This window comes from Mytilus trossulus, chromosome 5, assembly GCF_036588685.1.
Source record: "Mytilus trossulus isolate FHL-02 chromosome 5, PNRI_Mtr1.1.1.hap1, whole genome shotgun sequence".
In the NCBI taxonomy this organism is placed as follows: Eukaryota; Metazoa; Mollusca; class Bivalvia; order Mytilida; family Mytilidae; genus Mytilus; species Mytilus trossulus.
In genome coordinates, this window is record NC_086377.1 from 79,351,843 (window position 1) to 79,368,995 (window position 17,153).

Genomic DNA, 17,153 nt, shown 5'->3' on the forward strand with positions numbered 1-17,153 from the left:
AAAATAAGCATTTTTCTAGTTTCGAGACAATAACTTGTGCCTAAGTGTATGGATCTTTCTGAAATTGTACCACAAGGTTCTATTCATAAAAGAAAGGTTGGGATTGATTTTGGGGTTATGACCAAAACTGTTTGGGAATTAGGGACCAAACAGAGGCCAAGACCAATACTTTTCCAATACTTTGTATAAATTGCTTATTTCTTGACCAATTTCAATGAGGTTTTATTCTTGAATTCTTGGGGTTCTTAAATATGCTGAATCTAACCATGTATTAAGTTTTTGGAATTTGTTTCCTTTTTTTAAATTTGTCCACATGAGGTCAAAAGGGTCCAAAATTAAACTTTGATAATTTCATCAAAAATTGAAATATTGAAGTTCATTGATATGCCAGACCCAACCGTGTATTTAGATTTTTGATTTTGGGTCCCATTTTCAAATTGGTCAACATAATGGTCCAAAGGGTCGGTCCAAAATAAATTTACTTTGATTTTAACAAAATTTCAATTCTTGGGATTCATTGGTATGCTGAATCTAATCATGTATTTGGATTTTTGATTATGGGCCTAGTTTTCCAGTTGGTCCGAGTTGGATTCCAAAATAAAGACCAGATCTGGATTTTAACAGTCTTAAAATACACACACTTTGGTTGATCAATGCATTTGAATGGGTACATATAGTTGGACGCCCTCCCCTTTGTCCTGGGTTGGGAACCCCCTTTTTAAAATGGCTGGATGCCCCTGAATTACATTGACATGTTTTATTAAAACATAAAATTTAAATTATAAATTATCATAGCATTTCTAAATTATATGCAGAAATCAGCTTATTTTTATCAATATTCAAAGAAGAAAAGAAATTTATATTTTCTAATTAAGTTATGGATTAAAACATTGCAAAAATGTTATGAAAATAGAAACCGCCTTGTCTGTAAAAGAGATTATAGATTACATAATGTATTTAGTGGATGTGAGAACCACTATACCTACTGATTTATTACTTGTATAAACAATCAATTATGGATAGCAGGAAAAATCCTGGCTGTAAATTTAGATTAAATATGTCTAAAGGTCAGGGTTTTTTAATTTGCATCATTTTATCATCAGAGGATGTCAGGATGTGGTTAAAACCAAAGTTGTAAATTAATCCTCACATTAGATATTTGACTGAGCTATCAACAGTTGATGCCATGAATCTCATAGTTTGACAATAAATGCACTGATTAACTTTAACAACTTTTTGAAAAAGGAATTTCCAATGTGTCAGCAACTTTTAAGTGGGAATGACAAATTAATTTCTATCTTTTTGACTGCAAAAAAGAAGAACACATTTGTACATGATGCATTTCTATGTCAAGTAAAAATTGTCCACACTTGTTTCAGAAACAGTTAAGGAGGTTCACTACTGACAATTTCAAAATAACAAGCTTTTCGTAACATTAATATACATTTATTGGAGATTAATAACTAATGGAACCAAAAGAACATAAAAAAAAATATATTTAGGTCAATGTGTTTGTTTTCCAGATATGAGCTAGGGAAATTTTGGGGGAATGTGTAAATAGCAAAACCAGAAACCAAGAAACCAGAAATCAGAAACCAGAAACAAGAAACAAGAAACAAAAAATATAAAAAATATGTAATGTTGAATATTATTTTTTTAATAACTAAATATAATTGACATAATATAATTACACATTTATATTAAACTGATAAGGACTGTTCTTTATGCATCTGCTGTAGCTGAAAACCTTATCAGATGAAACAAAACTTATATACAAAAAAGTGTCAGTTCAGTGTTGGACTGCATACTTAACTTGTTACATTGAAAGGATGACATTGATTATAGATGTTTTAATATTGTTTTATATTCTGGCTGTAAACATATCTTTCAAGTGGCATTTTGAGTACAAATTGTGTCATGTTATTTAATCATTTAGATAAATAGTGATTAGAATACCACAAGTGAAATTGGAAAAAAAAATCAGTTACAGTTACACTGTTCATAGTTTCTATGTAAAAATTAGTAAAAAAAAAATAAACAGCTGCGCCATGAGAGCATGATACGCCCGTCACATTTTCTAAAAATAAGGTTCAATAACTTCTAAATGTCATATCAGAAATTTATGAATAATTAAAGGGAGGTTATCTTAATAGATATTAACCAGGCACCAAAGTTTAATGAAAACTGCTCAAAGCAATAAAGGTATTATCTGAAAACTAGAAAATCACCCCTTTTGATGAATAAAATCCCATAACTAGGAAATATAAAATTTAAAATCTATAAAAATTGAAAGGGAGCTTACGTCAATAGATATAAACAATTCACCAAAGTTTCATGAGAACTGCTGATGGCATTTTTGAGTTATTGTCCGAAAACTGGAAAATCCCCCTTTTTTTAATGAATAAAACCCCATAACTCGGAAACATAAATCTGAAATTTATTAAAATCGAAAGGGAGCTTCACCAAAGTTTCTTGCAAATTGGTAAAAGCATTTTTGAGTTAATGTCCGACATGTTGACGACAGACAGACGGACAACGGTATACCATTATACGTCCTGTAAACGTGCGTATAAAAATGACACAATTTTCAACTGTGTATAAAATGACTATAATTCAAGCATATATACATATTCACAAAAATGAAAAAAAAATAGTGAAGAGATGATTCAAATGTCAATGTGACCATTAGGGTTGAGCGAAAAATCAACAGAAATAAGGGTATTTTATCCTAATTTACAAAACACTTAGTTAAACATGATTTGTACAATGTGAAGAGTTTACAAATAACCATATAGATCAGAATTAAAACGCTGTACCAAGTTATGTTTGTGGTCTAACACTGAACTGACACTGTATAATTGTTTTACATCAGCAGCCCTTTACTATAAAGTAAACACACGATTAAAACATCTATAAACAATATGTCAACCTTTCAACACAATTAAAAATCCAACACTGAACTGACACTTTTTTGTATATAGTTAAGTTTTATTACAATTGATAAGGTTTTCAGCTACAGCAGGTGCATAAAGATCAGAGTCCTTATCAGTTATACATGTGTATTTATATCAGGTCAATTATAATTAGTTATTAGAAACATATTCAATATTAGATAATTTTTAATTTCTTGTTTCTTGTTTCTTGTTTCTGATTTCTGGTTTCTTAGTTTCTGGTTTTGCTATTTACACATTCCCGAAATTTTGGTGGGAAAATGTTTTCTCTTGATTTTTTTATAGCTCTATCATAGACAAAGTAAAGTTCTCAAAAACTAATACAATACAATACAATACAGTATTTTTATTTTCCAAATTAAAGGGCATATTACAGAGTGATTAAAGAAACATAAAATAATAGAAAATAACAACTTTTTTAGATGGCTTTATGATTACACATGTTAAAGATTTTTAAAGAGAAAAATGGGGGTCGATGGGCAAAATTTTGTAAGGCAGTCATATGAATAAAACCAGAGGATTTTGAAAATCTGACAAGAATTCCAGAACATTCTTAAGATCGGAATCCAATTTCCTAACCAAAAAGCCTGAACTTAGAACCACCTTAACATAAAATATTAATTCTAAGCACACTGTGAGTGTATTGAATGTTTTAAGAAAACAATTATCACAAGTACAGGACAGAGAAAGATAATATTATACTTCATTCTTTCTTTTCAATCAAAACAACATTTATGTTTCCAGTGAAGCAGTGCTTGCCAGACACCTGAAGATTCTTGAAACATCCTGCAGAATATGTGGTAGTAAAAAATTGCACAAATCATCAAGAAAAAAAGACGAGTTTGTTACTGAGTTTAAAGAAATGTTTAATATTGATATCATCTTAGATGTACCAGAAATTCACCCAAATGCCTTGTGCAGAACTCACGAACAGTTATTATTGAAATACAGAGAACAAAAAAAACACCAAAATATGCACACTTTTAAGACCAGCATCCAAGTAGTAGATTTCAACCCACATACTGACTGTTGTAAAATATGCAATGTTACCCGAGGAAGAAAAAGGAAAAGGACAGGAGTAAACAACCCTCGTATTATACCTGTAGTATCCTTGAATCAGCCTCAATGCGAAATAGAAACCACTGATTTAGATGAACAATATAATGCTTCACCAAGTGATGTCAATGACTATTCTGATTATCTAGTTGAAGAAACATCCGAACCTTCACCTGCTGAAAGGAATTTTGAATTTGAAACCAATTTGTATGACAAAAAGGAGCAAGAGAGTCATGTCAAAGATAAATGTATTGTTGATGATTTATTGACCAATATTGAAAATTTAACAGAAACAAGTAGAAAGTACTTCCTTAGTGAGCTCATTTGTAAACTGTCAAATGAGGAAGTATCTGAACTTGCATTTATTATTGGGAGACAGCAGCAGCAAATTTTTACAGATGATATAGAAAACATTTCACAGCAATATACAAGCCATTCATTCTTGACAGAGTTAAAAGCTGAAAAATGGCTGTCAGAACGAAACAGTGCTTTGATTCAGTTCATTTCTGGAATCACAAAATTTTCAATATCAGATGCAGCTGAAAATATGAAAATAGCTGTTTGTCGAATAGTTGAGCAAGTTTATGCATTACGTTACCAGAAACTTGTTGCACCAATATCATTTCTTCTCTCACTTAATATATATTCTAAAACAAGTAGCAGAGCTGTCGTTGACTTAGTCAGTAAAACAAGCCCAAGCGGAACTTACAATACACTGCAGAAGTGGATTTCAAAATCTGGAACATCTGCTCCACCATGTCCACCAGGTACAGTTATGGCTGCCTTTGATAATGAGCAAGTTGTTGCATATAAACGGGGTATAGCTCCTAATCAAAAGTCCAAGTGCTCAATTATTACCACTGTGCTGTATGCATCTATGTCATCAAAGAATACTATTCCCATGTTCATTCAAGAAATAGATATATTAAAGCCTAATAACTGGTTCACTCTGAATTTTTTTGAAGAACGTCTTAAAATCATCAGGGCAAAACAGCATGAAGATGGAAATCAATTGGAGGAACATATTATGAGGGACAAAGAGACATTTGTACAAGGTATCACTGAAATAAGGGAACAGACATGCGATGAATATGAACAGCTAGAAAAGCTGCATTTTGAACAACTGCACCATTTCATTCAGAATGCCATTGATGCTGTTAGATATGAGCATAAAATGAATGAGGAAGAGGATTCTTACCTTGATGAAATTGACAAAAGAACACATGAAGCAGAGAGAAGGAAAGATATTTTAGTTTGTACGTTATGCAATGCAGAGAATGGCAAGAACAAGATAGTATGTGATAATTGTAAGAGGAGAGAAGGACTTAAAGAAGCAAGAATCAAGAAGAAAGATACCGACACATCTGGAACCAACAAAAAATCAATGTCAAAAACTGAAGAAATAAAGATCAGCAAAACAGATGATAACCAAGATTCTAAATATATACGATACCAACATGTTCCATCCAATCATAAGGGGCCAACATCTACAACTTTAGGCATGCCAGCATTTGTCAACCCTAACAGCAATGAAACTGTGTCTTTAGTTCTAAGGCATATTGGAATCAATATGGGAATTAAGAGATATGGGGGTAAAGAACGTAGTTGGGCCTTTGTCTGTTGTGATGGTAGACCACACAGTCTTTACCAAAAAATTCTAGAAGAATCTGTCATGTGTAACCATTGTAACCAGACTTTTTCAACAAGGAACACCTATAAAGAGCACCACAGATTAAAACATCAACCTTTACGTCCTTTTTGTTCTAGGGAATTCGACTGGCTATACATGCGTATTGGAGGTGGTCACTTTGAAATGAATGCTATGAAAGCATTCTTTGAACTAAACTGGACACCCTTTTTAGAAAAATTATGTGAGCTTATGGGGTTTAAAACAGAAAATGCAAAACATTTTGCAAAAACTTGCAAAGATCATCATGTAGCTTGGCAACTTCTTCTCACTTTCCACACTTCCTCTCTGAAGGAGATGGTGATACCATTCATCAGAAGCTTGAAAGAAACTAACTTAGAAGCCACTGTTGAAAATTATTTCCGCTTTTATAAAGAATTTTTGGCACACAACTCTAACCATGCATTCCTCCATTTGCAAATATGCAGATTTTCCCAAGCTATTATTAATTTCAGAATGGGTATGAGACGTAACAATGCTGAACTTGTAAAAAGCGCAAAATATCATCTGAAAGAATTATTCTATGGACGCTTTCATCCCCACTATCAAAACATTGAACTTTTTGACTGTATTCAGTACAAATTCATGCCTGATGAAGTAAAAAAAGTTTGGGATGATACCATTTCTTTCACAGTGAGTGGAGATCCATCAAAAGGGCAGGACCTTGATTTTGTTTTGGAGGAAAAGAACAAAGCAATAAAACAATATCTACCCAGTGGAACTGTGCCATCAGACGAAACCTGGAAATCAATTTGCTGTAACATCACTTTCTTTGAGTCTTTGCAAGATAAATTAACAGACCTCCTCGGTTTATCAAAACAGTCAGAATATGGAACAAAAATAATTGATATTAACAATGCCATCACCTCCTACCGCCCAGTTTTAAGGCAACATCTATCTACAATGAATGACGAACACACTTCTGTTTGTGGAAAGAAACTCCATTCAGAACTAAACACCTTTCTGGAACAGTCAACACAGAGAAGGCAAGAAAAGATAAATTCTTGTATTCTTGGTATCCCAACAGATAAACCAACAGGTGGACCGGTCTTCATCACACCAGACGAGGAAAAAAAATATGAGAAAAAAATGACAAAGGCTGAATTAAGAGACTCAATTAAAACAATGATCGGAAAGCTTTTTCGTAATGTTGAACTTCAGACTCATTATTCTACAGTTTTAGACAGCCTGAATGATACTACACAGACAAATAAGGATACCTATCTCAATCTTTACTTTGAATTACAGGATGTAACTGACAATATTCAAACTGAACTTGATAGCTTTGAAAATGAATGATATAAATTTTGAATCAGATAATACACATTACTATTAATTTGCATATTTATTAAGATTAAGGTCTTTTGCTGGGCATATTGTTTTTTTTTCTTCAGATTTTCTGAATCTTCTGGTTTTTAATCATTCGAGATTAAAACATAAATTATGTTTCCACTATTAGCATCCAGTTTTCTATTGCGTGCAGAATAATTAGTCATTTGTTTTAATCTTTAAAAGAAATGTTGTTATTTCTTTTAATAAAATTTCTTTATTGATAAAATTTAAAAATTCCAAGAGGGAACGCTTTTCCGACCATATTGTAATGGGTTATAGTCCTTAGAAATAAGCTCATAGTTCTGTAGTTTTGTTTCATTCTATATAATCCTTTAATACCGGTAATCTACTTTCAATAATAATTTATTAGCTATATAAGTATAATTTAGGCTTGTTTTTTTTGTATTTCAGAGTGGCTTCATATATCCTTAATTAAAAATTCATATTTTGACATATTTGAGAGCATCTAAACTTTATCATTGAAATTTTCTAGTTAATCTACTTATTTTTTAGTAAATAATATTTGTTAAAGAACATATGCCTCTAAAACAGTTTATACCTAATTATAAATAAAAGTATTGATTTATGAATTTTATATTTTTGTCTTTGTTTTATTCTCTCAGATGTAATTTTATTTATTTTTTTACAAACATTTGAAATTTAGTAAGAATAATCAGGCATCCAAAACTAGCAAATCTAATTGGGACAAACACATAGATGAATCAACAAAAGAGCCAAGCACATGTTTAAAGAATTGTAATGATACTTAATGTAAACAAACTTCTAAATGCTAATTAGTAGCAAATGTCAAAATAATAGGATCAAAAGCATCCATACCCTTAAATAAGCTACTTTCAAGATTAACTTCTTATCTTAAACTACTACTACACACTCATTGACATAAAATTACTGATAAATTTGTCAGCCTCTAATTAAGTCGTCACATATTACATGAATAATATTTCAGAATTTCAATTAGATTGTTGCAAATATATATGATTAATTCAAATTCCATCTGAATAAAACAAATTAATTTCAGATACAGTTTTGTCATCTTTTAACACCCCCTTTTTTATTCTTTTATATGAACTGATCATGTTTCATTGTATGATGTGGTATCTAGCAGCATTAGTGTTTCAATAGAACAATGAGTCAATATAGGAGTCTGTTACTTTTTCTAATCTGTCAGTGTGTCAATATGGTAATGTGTTGATGTATGAATCTGTTTAAGTGTTGATTTGTCAGTGTATCGATATGACAATGTGTTGATGTATGAATCTGTTTAAGTGTTGATTTGTCAGTGTATCGATATGACAATGTGTTGATGTATGAATATGTTTATGTGTTGATTTGTCAGTGTATCGATATGACAATTGGTGAGTCTGTTGTGTGTTGATCTGTCAGTTCGTCATATGTCAATGTGCTGATGTATGAATCTGTAAAAGTGTTAATCTGTCAGTGTGTCAATATAGCAATGTGCAGACCTCGACAATAACGCTTGTCCGATTGTCCGGTACCAGAGGGAAAAAAGGTCGGACAAGTAAAAGCTGTATCAAGCTTGTCCGTTGGGACAAGTACAATTATTCTGCAGAAAATAAACTTCATCCAACTTTAATGAACAAAGTTTAATTATAAACAACAAACAAACAAAACAAATATTAATTTGACATGTTTCTGTCACGTAGTTTCTGTATTCTGTCTATTCAAATGCAAAACCTTTTTCTTCGACTTGCAATCGATAATTTTTAACTGGTTCTTTGTCAGGTACTTTTTAACAGGTCAAAAGTATACTATTCTTGGAAACCAGTCTTACTGATCCGAATCAATGCTGCGCTTTATAGATAAGGTAACTTTATAGTACAGTTCGTCACCTGGACAGGTTTAGCTCGAAGTTTAAGACAGTTTGGCACCGTAGGACACATATTTAGTAGACATGATTGATAGACAGTTTGGCAAGACAGGAGACAATTTGGGACCAAGACAAATCAGTATCTCATTTTCTTACCTTATTATGTTCTTTTTTAATAAATACCATATGAGTTTTCTCATTGGCAATCAGACCTCATCTTCTTTTTATTGATTGCATTTGAATAAAACATTTTTCAACTAAAAAAACCAGGATACAAACCCAATGAGCAATGATGAGTGTACAGGCCTATCAGATGGTGCCTAATGTTTAGATTCTGATGAGACTGGCATTGGTGAAAACTAGAACCTAAGTCCTGTGACATGACTAGATTCAGTTGTACTTGACTCATATTTTTGAAAAGTATTTCAAAAGAAATTCATCAAATTCGATTCTATTATTTAAATTCGTTTTGTTCCTTTAATCAACTTAAAATTTAAAAAGGTTATTTTGGGTTAAAAAAATTTGGACAAGTAACAATTTCATTCGGACAAGTAAGTTTTGGTATGTACTTGTCCTACTGGACAAGTTGAAAAAAAGTTATTGTAGAGGCCTGATGTGTCGATGCATATATGAGTCTGTTATTGTGTTGATCTGTCTAAGTGTGGATACCTCAAAGTGTCAGTATATGAGTCTGTTACGATAAGTGTTGATCTGTCAATGTGTCAATATGTCAATGTGTAGATCTCTCAAGGCGTTGATGTGTAAAAAGCTTTCGAACTGTCAATGTATAAATATGTCAATGTGTTAATTTGTCAACTGGTCAATGTGTCCATGTCTTTGTGTCAATGTTTGAATTTGATCCTTTTTTGATACCTCAATTTTGAGATGATGATCTGTCAATGTTTTAATATGTCAATTAATTAATATGTCAATTTTTAATAGGTCAACTGGTCAATGTGTCTATCTGTCTATCTGTCAATGTATCAATATGCCAAACAACTACTTATTCTGTATAATCCAGTTGAGCTGATGGCTGGTTTTAAAGTTTAGGGGCCAGCTGAAGCAGCCTCTAGGTGTGGGATTTTCTCACTGTGTTAGAGACCAATGGGAAGCCTTGGGCTGTTTTATGCTTTTTGATCTGGTTGAAGTTCCTTTGAAGCATTCCCCGTTTCCATTCGTAATTTTTATCAAATATTCAATTGCTTGAGTTATATATATTAACTAAGTTTCAAGTTGATATGATCACAAACTACATGTTTATTTCAAATAACTGGGAGAGACGCACAAACAAGAAAACAGCATGACCCTCTACTATTGTAGGCAGAACATAAAACATCAATGTACTTGTCTTAAGCAGATCAGCTTTATCCCACTGTGGCAATACTCTCAGAAAAATATGGATGTACTTGGGACAACAAATATCCGTTTATTAGAAACGAGCGATTATAAATCATTTCAGTCGGTATCTGAATAATTTACATTAGATAATTACCTTCAACTACTGGTGCTGCAGGTTCCTGTAAATGGGTGTCAGGAGTTACTTCTGGGGATGTCTTTGACATGACAGTCTACAAAAGAAAAATATGCTATAAACTATCATGCCCCATGTGAAAAGTTGTTTAATAGTTTAATACCCCTACAGAAAAAAAAAGTTGAGGGCTAGTTGAGGGCTATGTGGAGGACAGTTGAGGGCTAGCTGTTTTAAGCAAAATAGTTGAGGGCTAGGTGTTGAGCAGCTTTCTTTGGTTACATCTTCTGACATCAGACTCGAACTTCTCTTGAACTGAATTTTAATGCGTATTGTTATGCGTTTACCTTTCTGCATTGGCTAGAGGTATAGGGGGAGGGTTGAGATCTCACAAACATGTTTAACCCCGCCGCATTTTTGCGCCTGTCCCGAGTCAGGAGCCTCTGGCCTTTGTTAGTCTTGTATTATTTTAACTTTTAGTTTCTTATGTACAATTTGGAGTTGAGTATGGTGTTCATTATCACTGAACTAGTATATATTTGGTTTTCATATAGTTGAGCAAAAGTTGAGCATTTAGACTTTGATTGTTTTTGTAGTTGAAGAAAAGTTGAGCAATTGATCTTTGGTTTAACTTTTCATGTAGTTGAGCAAAAGTTGAGCAATTAAAAATATGAGCTGGTGATATAAATGTTATGTGCCCCATCTGTTTTCAATTTATCTCTGTGTACATGTGTTAAGTACAAGAAGACAGGAAATTTTATTTTAAAAGTACACAGAGTTTGAGGCAAAATTAAGGGAAGCACATGTTTTTATACATTTTTCTACAGGTATTTACTTAACTATAACTCATAACATAAAAATAAAAAAACAAACAGTATTTTTTTATTATAAGATATATCAAATATTCAAGATTTTGGTAATTAATAGTTATTATTAGGGGCAAGTGTTAAAGGGATCACACTGTCACAATACCCTAAAAAACCTCAAACAAAGTTAAAATTTGAACTCGGCTTGAGCATACACATGGCAAGCAAAGATGTCTTCTAGCTATCATAAATAAAATAAGAATTTTACAATGGATGTTTACTAATAACTGTATAGACATTGAATAGTGCAGTGTATTCTTCTGGTGGCCTGACTTTTGGATTAAGGAAGATTGATGTTTTAACAAATATTTATGGAAACATCTTTTGGTAAGTACATTGCATTAGAATTTCCACCATTTTAAATAAGTGTGTATGCACATTTAGTTCAAAATAGTGATATTTAAAGTGTCTTCTTAACTTTTTACAGTGAAGAAAAATTTAGACAACATATTTATGCATTAGTTTATATATTATCAAGTGTGTAAGACAGGAGACATATTTATTGTATTATTGAGAGAATTTGTTTTATAAAGTTTTACTAATATCCTAATAATAATATTCTAATACATGTATAATGAATATGGTATAAAACTATAGACATCTGGGATAAGACTGCCAATAAGACATCTATCCACAAATGACAGATATATATATATATCTTTTTTTTTCTTGTTGAACATGTTGAACAACTCTTTCTGTTTTGAGAATTTCAATATATATCTAAATACTTCTCCTTGTATAAAAATTAATATGGCTGCAGGATTAACTAGATTGTATTTACTAGATAACTTTTAACTAAAGAGCCTGTGTCGCTCACCTTGGTCTATGTGCATATTCAACAACGGACACTCTCCAACATTGTGGACAAGAATAGAATTCACGACAAAAATCAGTTTAGATGATCTTGTATTGCTTATCATTAAGCCTGTTTAGTTTCTCTCTAACTTCTTTAGTTTTTGCTCAAAACACAAAAGAAGATAAACAAATTCCTCATTTAAGGGCTATCCCTCCTATAAAGAGTCAGTCTACTTAACTATATCGGCAAAATTTGAATTGTTAGTAGATCTTGACTAAGGGCAATAAGGGCAATAACTCCAAAAAGAGTCATCTGACCATTTCCTCCATATTGTCTTCATTGTAGATTTTCTTTTGCTGATCATTTTTGCCTAGCTAATTTTCTATCTGTCTAATATAGTTTTAAGATAGAAGGCAAAAAACGGAAAGATTGGTCAGCAAAGGGCAATAACTCTAATAAGGAGTCTATAGACAATTTTGACCATGTTGACCTACATGTATCTGTAGAACTTGTCTTGTTCATCATCTTCACCGCTGTATCTATTATAGATTTCAAGATAGTAGGCAAAAATAAAAACTAGAGGCTCTAAAGAGCCTGTGTCGCTCACCTTGGTCTATGTGAATATTAAACAAAGGAAGCAGATGGATTCATGACGAAATGATGTTTTGGTGATGGTGGTACATCTTACTTTACTGAACATTCTTGCTGCTTACAATTATCACTATCTATAATGAACTTGGCCCAATAGTTTCTGTTGAAAATGTTACCGTTAGTAAAAATTTACAAATTTTATGAAAATACTTTAAAATTTACTACAAACATGATAAAGGACAATTACCCTTAGGGGGTCAATTGACTATTTTGATCATGTTGACTTATTTGTGAATCTTACTTTGCTGAACATTATTGCTCTTTACAGTTTATCTCTATCTATAATAATATTCAAGATAATAACCGAAAACAGCAAAATTTCCTTAAAATTACCAATCCAGGGGCAGCAACCCAACGACGGGTTCACTGATTCATCTGAAAATGTATGGGCAGATAGATCTTGACCTGAGGAACAAATTTACTCCCTGTCAGATTTGCTCTAAATGCTTTGGTTTTTGAGTTATAAGCCAAAAACTGTGTTTTACCCCTATGTTCTATTTTTAGCCATGGCGGCCATCTTGGTTGGTTTGGCCGGTCACACCACATATTTTTTAAACAAGATACCCCAGAGATGATTGTGGCCAAGTTTGGTGTAATTTGGCCCAGCAGTTTCAGAGGAGAAGATTTTTGTAAAAGATATATAAAATTTAGGAAAAGTGGTTAAAAACTGACTTTAAAGGGCAATAACTCTTAAATGGGTCAACTGATAATTTTAGCCATATAACTTATTTGTAAATCTTACTTTGCTGAACATTATTGCTGTTTACAGTTTATCTCTACCTACAATAATATTCAAGATAATAATCGAAAACAGCAAAATTTCCATAAAATTACCAATTCAGGGGCAGCAACCCAACAACAGGTTCTCTGATTCATCTGAAAATTTCAGGGCAGATAGATCCTGACCTGATAAACATTATCACCCCATGTCAGATTTGCTCTAAATGCTTTGGTTTTTGAGTTATAAGCCAAAAACTGCATTTTACCCCTCTGTTCTATTTTAAGCCATGGTGGCCATCTTGGCTGGTATGGTCGGTCAAGCCACACATTTTTTAAACTAGATACATCAAACATGATTGTGGCCAAGTTTGGATTTATTTGGCCCAGCAGTTTCAGAGGAGAAGATTTTCGTAAAAGATATATAAAATTTACAAAAAATGGTTAAAAATTTACTTTAAAGGGCAATAACTCCTAAAGGGTCAACTGACCATTTTGGTCATGTTGACTTATTTGTGAATCTTACTTTGCTGAACATTATTGCTGTTTACAGTTTATCTCTATCTATAATAATATTCAAGATAATAACCAAAAACAGCAAAATTTTCCCTAAAATTACCAATTCAGGGGCAGCAACCTAACAACGGATTGACCGATTCATCTGAAAATTTTAGAGCAGATAGATCTTGACCTGATAAACAATATCACCTCATGTCAGATTTGCTCTAAATGCTTCGTTTTTTTAGTTATAAGCCAAAAACTGCATTTTACCCCTATGTTCTATTTTTAGCCATGGCGGCCATCCTGGTTGGTTTGGTGGGTCACGCCACACATTTTTTAAACTAGATACACCAGAGATGATTGTGGCCAAGTTTGGTGTAATTTGGCCCAGTAGTTTCAGAGGAGAAGATTTTTTTAAAAGTTAACGACGATGGACGACGACGACGATGACGGATGCCGGACGCCAAGTGATGAGAAAAGTTCACCTAAAAATGGTAAAATTTGTCATTTGAGGGCAATAAATCCTACAAGAAGTCATCTGACGGTTTTGACAAGTATAGACAATTGGCAGAGCTCAACATCCTGATCATTTTAGCTCTTATCAGATTTTCTCTTTATAATGGTTTTCAAAATTATAGACAAAGGGTCTCTTCTACTAACTTGCCTAGTCTGGGGGGCATTCACCCAATATAAGTATATATGGTTTTAAGAAAAGTAACACATAATAATTCTGACAAGAGTGCACCCGCTGAAATGTCTCGCCTGCTTTACTAACCATGATTGGTTTTATGTTGATAGTCCTAAAGATAAAGTTTCACTTCAAGTACCACATAAACTTAAAATTATTAATGATCCATGAAAATGAGGTCAAGGTCATATAAACCAAGTCAGAAAGACATGTACACCTTACAATCATTCCATGCATCAAATAAAGTTGACCTTATTGCTTATAGTATCTAAGAAGCAGACTTAAACAGGAAAACTAAACACTGACCAATGAACCATAAAAATGAGGTCAAGGTCAGATGAACCCTTCCAGACAGACATATACACCTTACAATCATTCCATACACCAAACATAGTTGACCTATTGCTTATGGTATACAAGAAAAATACCAAACCATGAAAACTTAACATTGACCAATGAACCATGAAAATGAGGTCAAGTAATGACACCTGCCAGACAGACATGTAGACATTGCAATCATTCCATACACCAGATATAGTTGACCTATTGCTGATAGTATTAGAAAAACAGATCAAAACACAAAAACTTAACATTGACCAATGAACCATGAAAATGAGGTCAAGGACAAATGACACCTGCCAGTCAGACATGTACACCTTACAATCATTAATCCATACACCAAATATTGTTGACCTATTGCTTATAGTATAAGAAAAACAGACCAAAACACAAAAACTTAACATTGACCAATGAACTGTGAAAATGAGGTCAAGGTCAGATGAAACCTGCCAGACTGATATGTAACCCTTACAATTATTCTATACACCATACATAGCTGACCTACTGCTTATAGTATCCGAGAAACGGACCTAATCACAGCAGGGATGATTCCACTATATAGTTTAGCGGCCCCTTAAATCGGGCAGCGACCCCAAAAAATGTACATGAAAATGAATTCCCAATTCAGGAAATAAAATAAAAATCGATATTTCCGGAAAAGTTTCTGTCACCGATTAAGGCAACTATAATTTTTCATACATTGTTGTCAAAACGTTATTAAATCCGGATAATAATGCTGTTTATGATCCCATTGTATTAACAACGATCTAATTATGTCAACATGTGGCAAACAATTTTAGCAGCCGAATTCAATTGATTAATATGTTATGGGAGTATTCGATCTTGTAAGAGCAGATCGCCCAGCAGGTTGATAAAAATGGGTGTCAAAGCAGACCTCGGCAGAGAGCAAATTCAAATTTTGATATAACATTGATGGATAAAGTTTAATGGGCGCCGATCTTGTAAAAGCAGATCGCCCAGCAGAGCCGGTTATATAATATGATGAAAACTTGTTTTGTAAAAGAAATTATTACCTCAAAAGACAAAAGTTTGAGCGTTTTTTGAAAATAATGTTGATGATAGACCATTCATGAAATACGATGTCATCATTATGGAACTTTTTCAAAAGTTTTGAAGATGATCCAAAGAACACTGGTTCAATGCTTTAAACATCTTATCAATTATATGAACTTTTGTAATTTCTTTTTTGAATTCGACAATTGACCAGTTCAATTTGAAATCCATTTGAATCAAGGTAAATTTATAGAGATGACCTGCTGTTAAAAAAATACCCGATGAATGATTTTTTTCAGAGGTTAATGTTTGCTGAAATATATGTTTTTGTAATAGGCCTAGGTAGCTGAAATATATGTTTTTGTAATAGGCCTAGGTAACTATAGCTAAGATGATATATCACCAAGGAAAAATGAGGTATTTTTCCTTGGCAATATTTTTGAATAATTTTGTATAAATAAATCTATATTTTCTTTATTTCTTTAAAGATGTATTAAAGTGTTAGAATGCCAATATGTCAAAACTAAGTAAAGGCTGAATGCAAATAATTCACATCTCAAAGAAAACATAATTAGACTGTCTTTCTTAATTCTGGATTAGGGATTAAGGTAAACTTGAGGTAAAGCTATTAGCACCTTCAAAATATTACAATAAGACTGTAATTAGCTATTTCCTATTTAAGATAAAATACAATAGAAGTGTTATATTTTAGTTACATAATTTATACTTTAACTATATACAAGGTATTTGATAAAAAAGGTATCTAAGGGACCAAAAGCAATGATAAGTTGAATAGTAAGGATAAGAATAATTACCCTCCCCTTTTTGGGAGTTTAGGTTTTTGATTGGTCAAGTAACTTTGATATAGATAAAATGATTATTGAGATATATGGAGACAGAGATGAGTTTTAGAAAGGGACTTGGATATATTAACTTTATGTAATTTAGAGGATTGGATTAATTTTAGGCTTTGTCACATCATGGTGACTTAGTCCAATATTCGTATACATGTATGACTTGTGTTGTAAATATAAATGCTTATCTATTCGAGAATAATTAATATACAATCATCGAACTTAGTGTTTTATTGACTTCTTGTGCGTTATATAAAGAAAACCAGACAATGCGTTACCTATGCTCTACCATTCACTATACAGAGTTAGTTCCCTACAAAATAATATGATCAAAACTGGTTCGCAGAAGGTCAGCTAGTTCCCCCACTTATTGACATGCGATCC

At 32.5% G+C, this 17,153-nt stretch overlaps 1 protein-coding gene across 1 annotated transcript in view; it reads right to left on the reverse strand.

Moving 5' to 3' along the window:
* Window positions 1–17,153, reverse strand: part of LOC134718337 (uncharacterized) — a 106,239-nt gene that overhangs the window by 47,575 nt on the left and 41,511 nt on the right. The window contains exon 10 of the mRNA XM_063580832.1: window positions 10,368–10,443. Coding sequence (XP_063436902.1) covers window positions 10,368–10,443 — 76 coding nt within the window. The remainder of the gene's footprint in view (window positions 1–10,367; window positions 10,444–17,153) is intronic.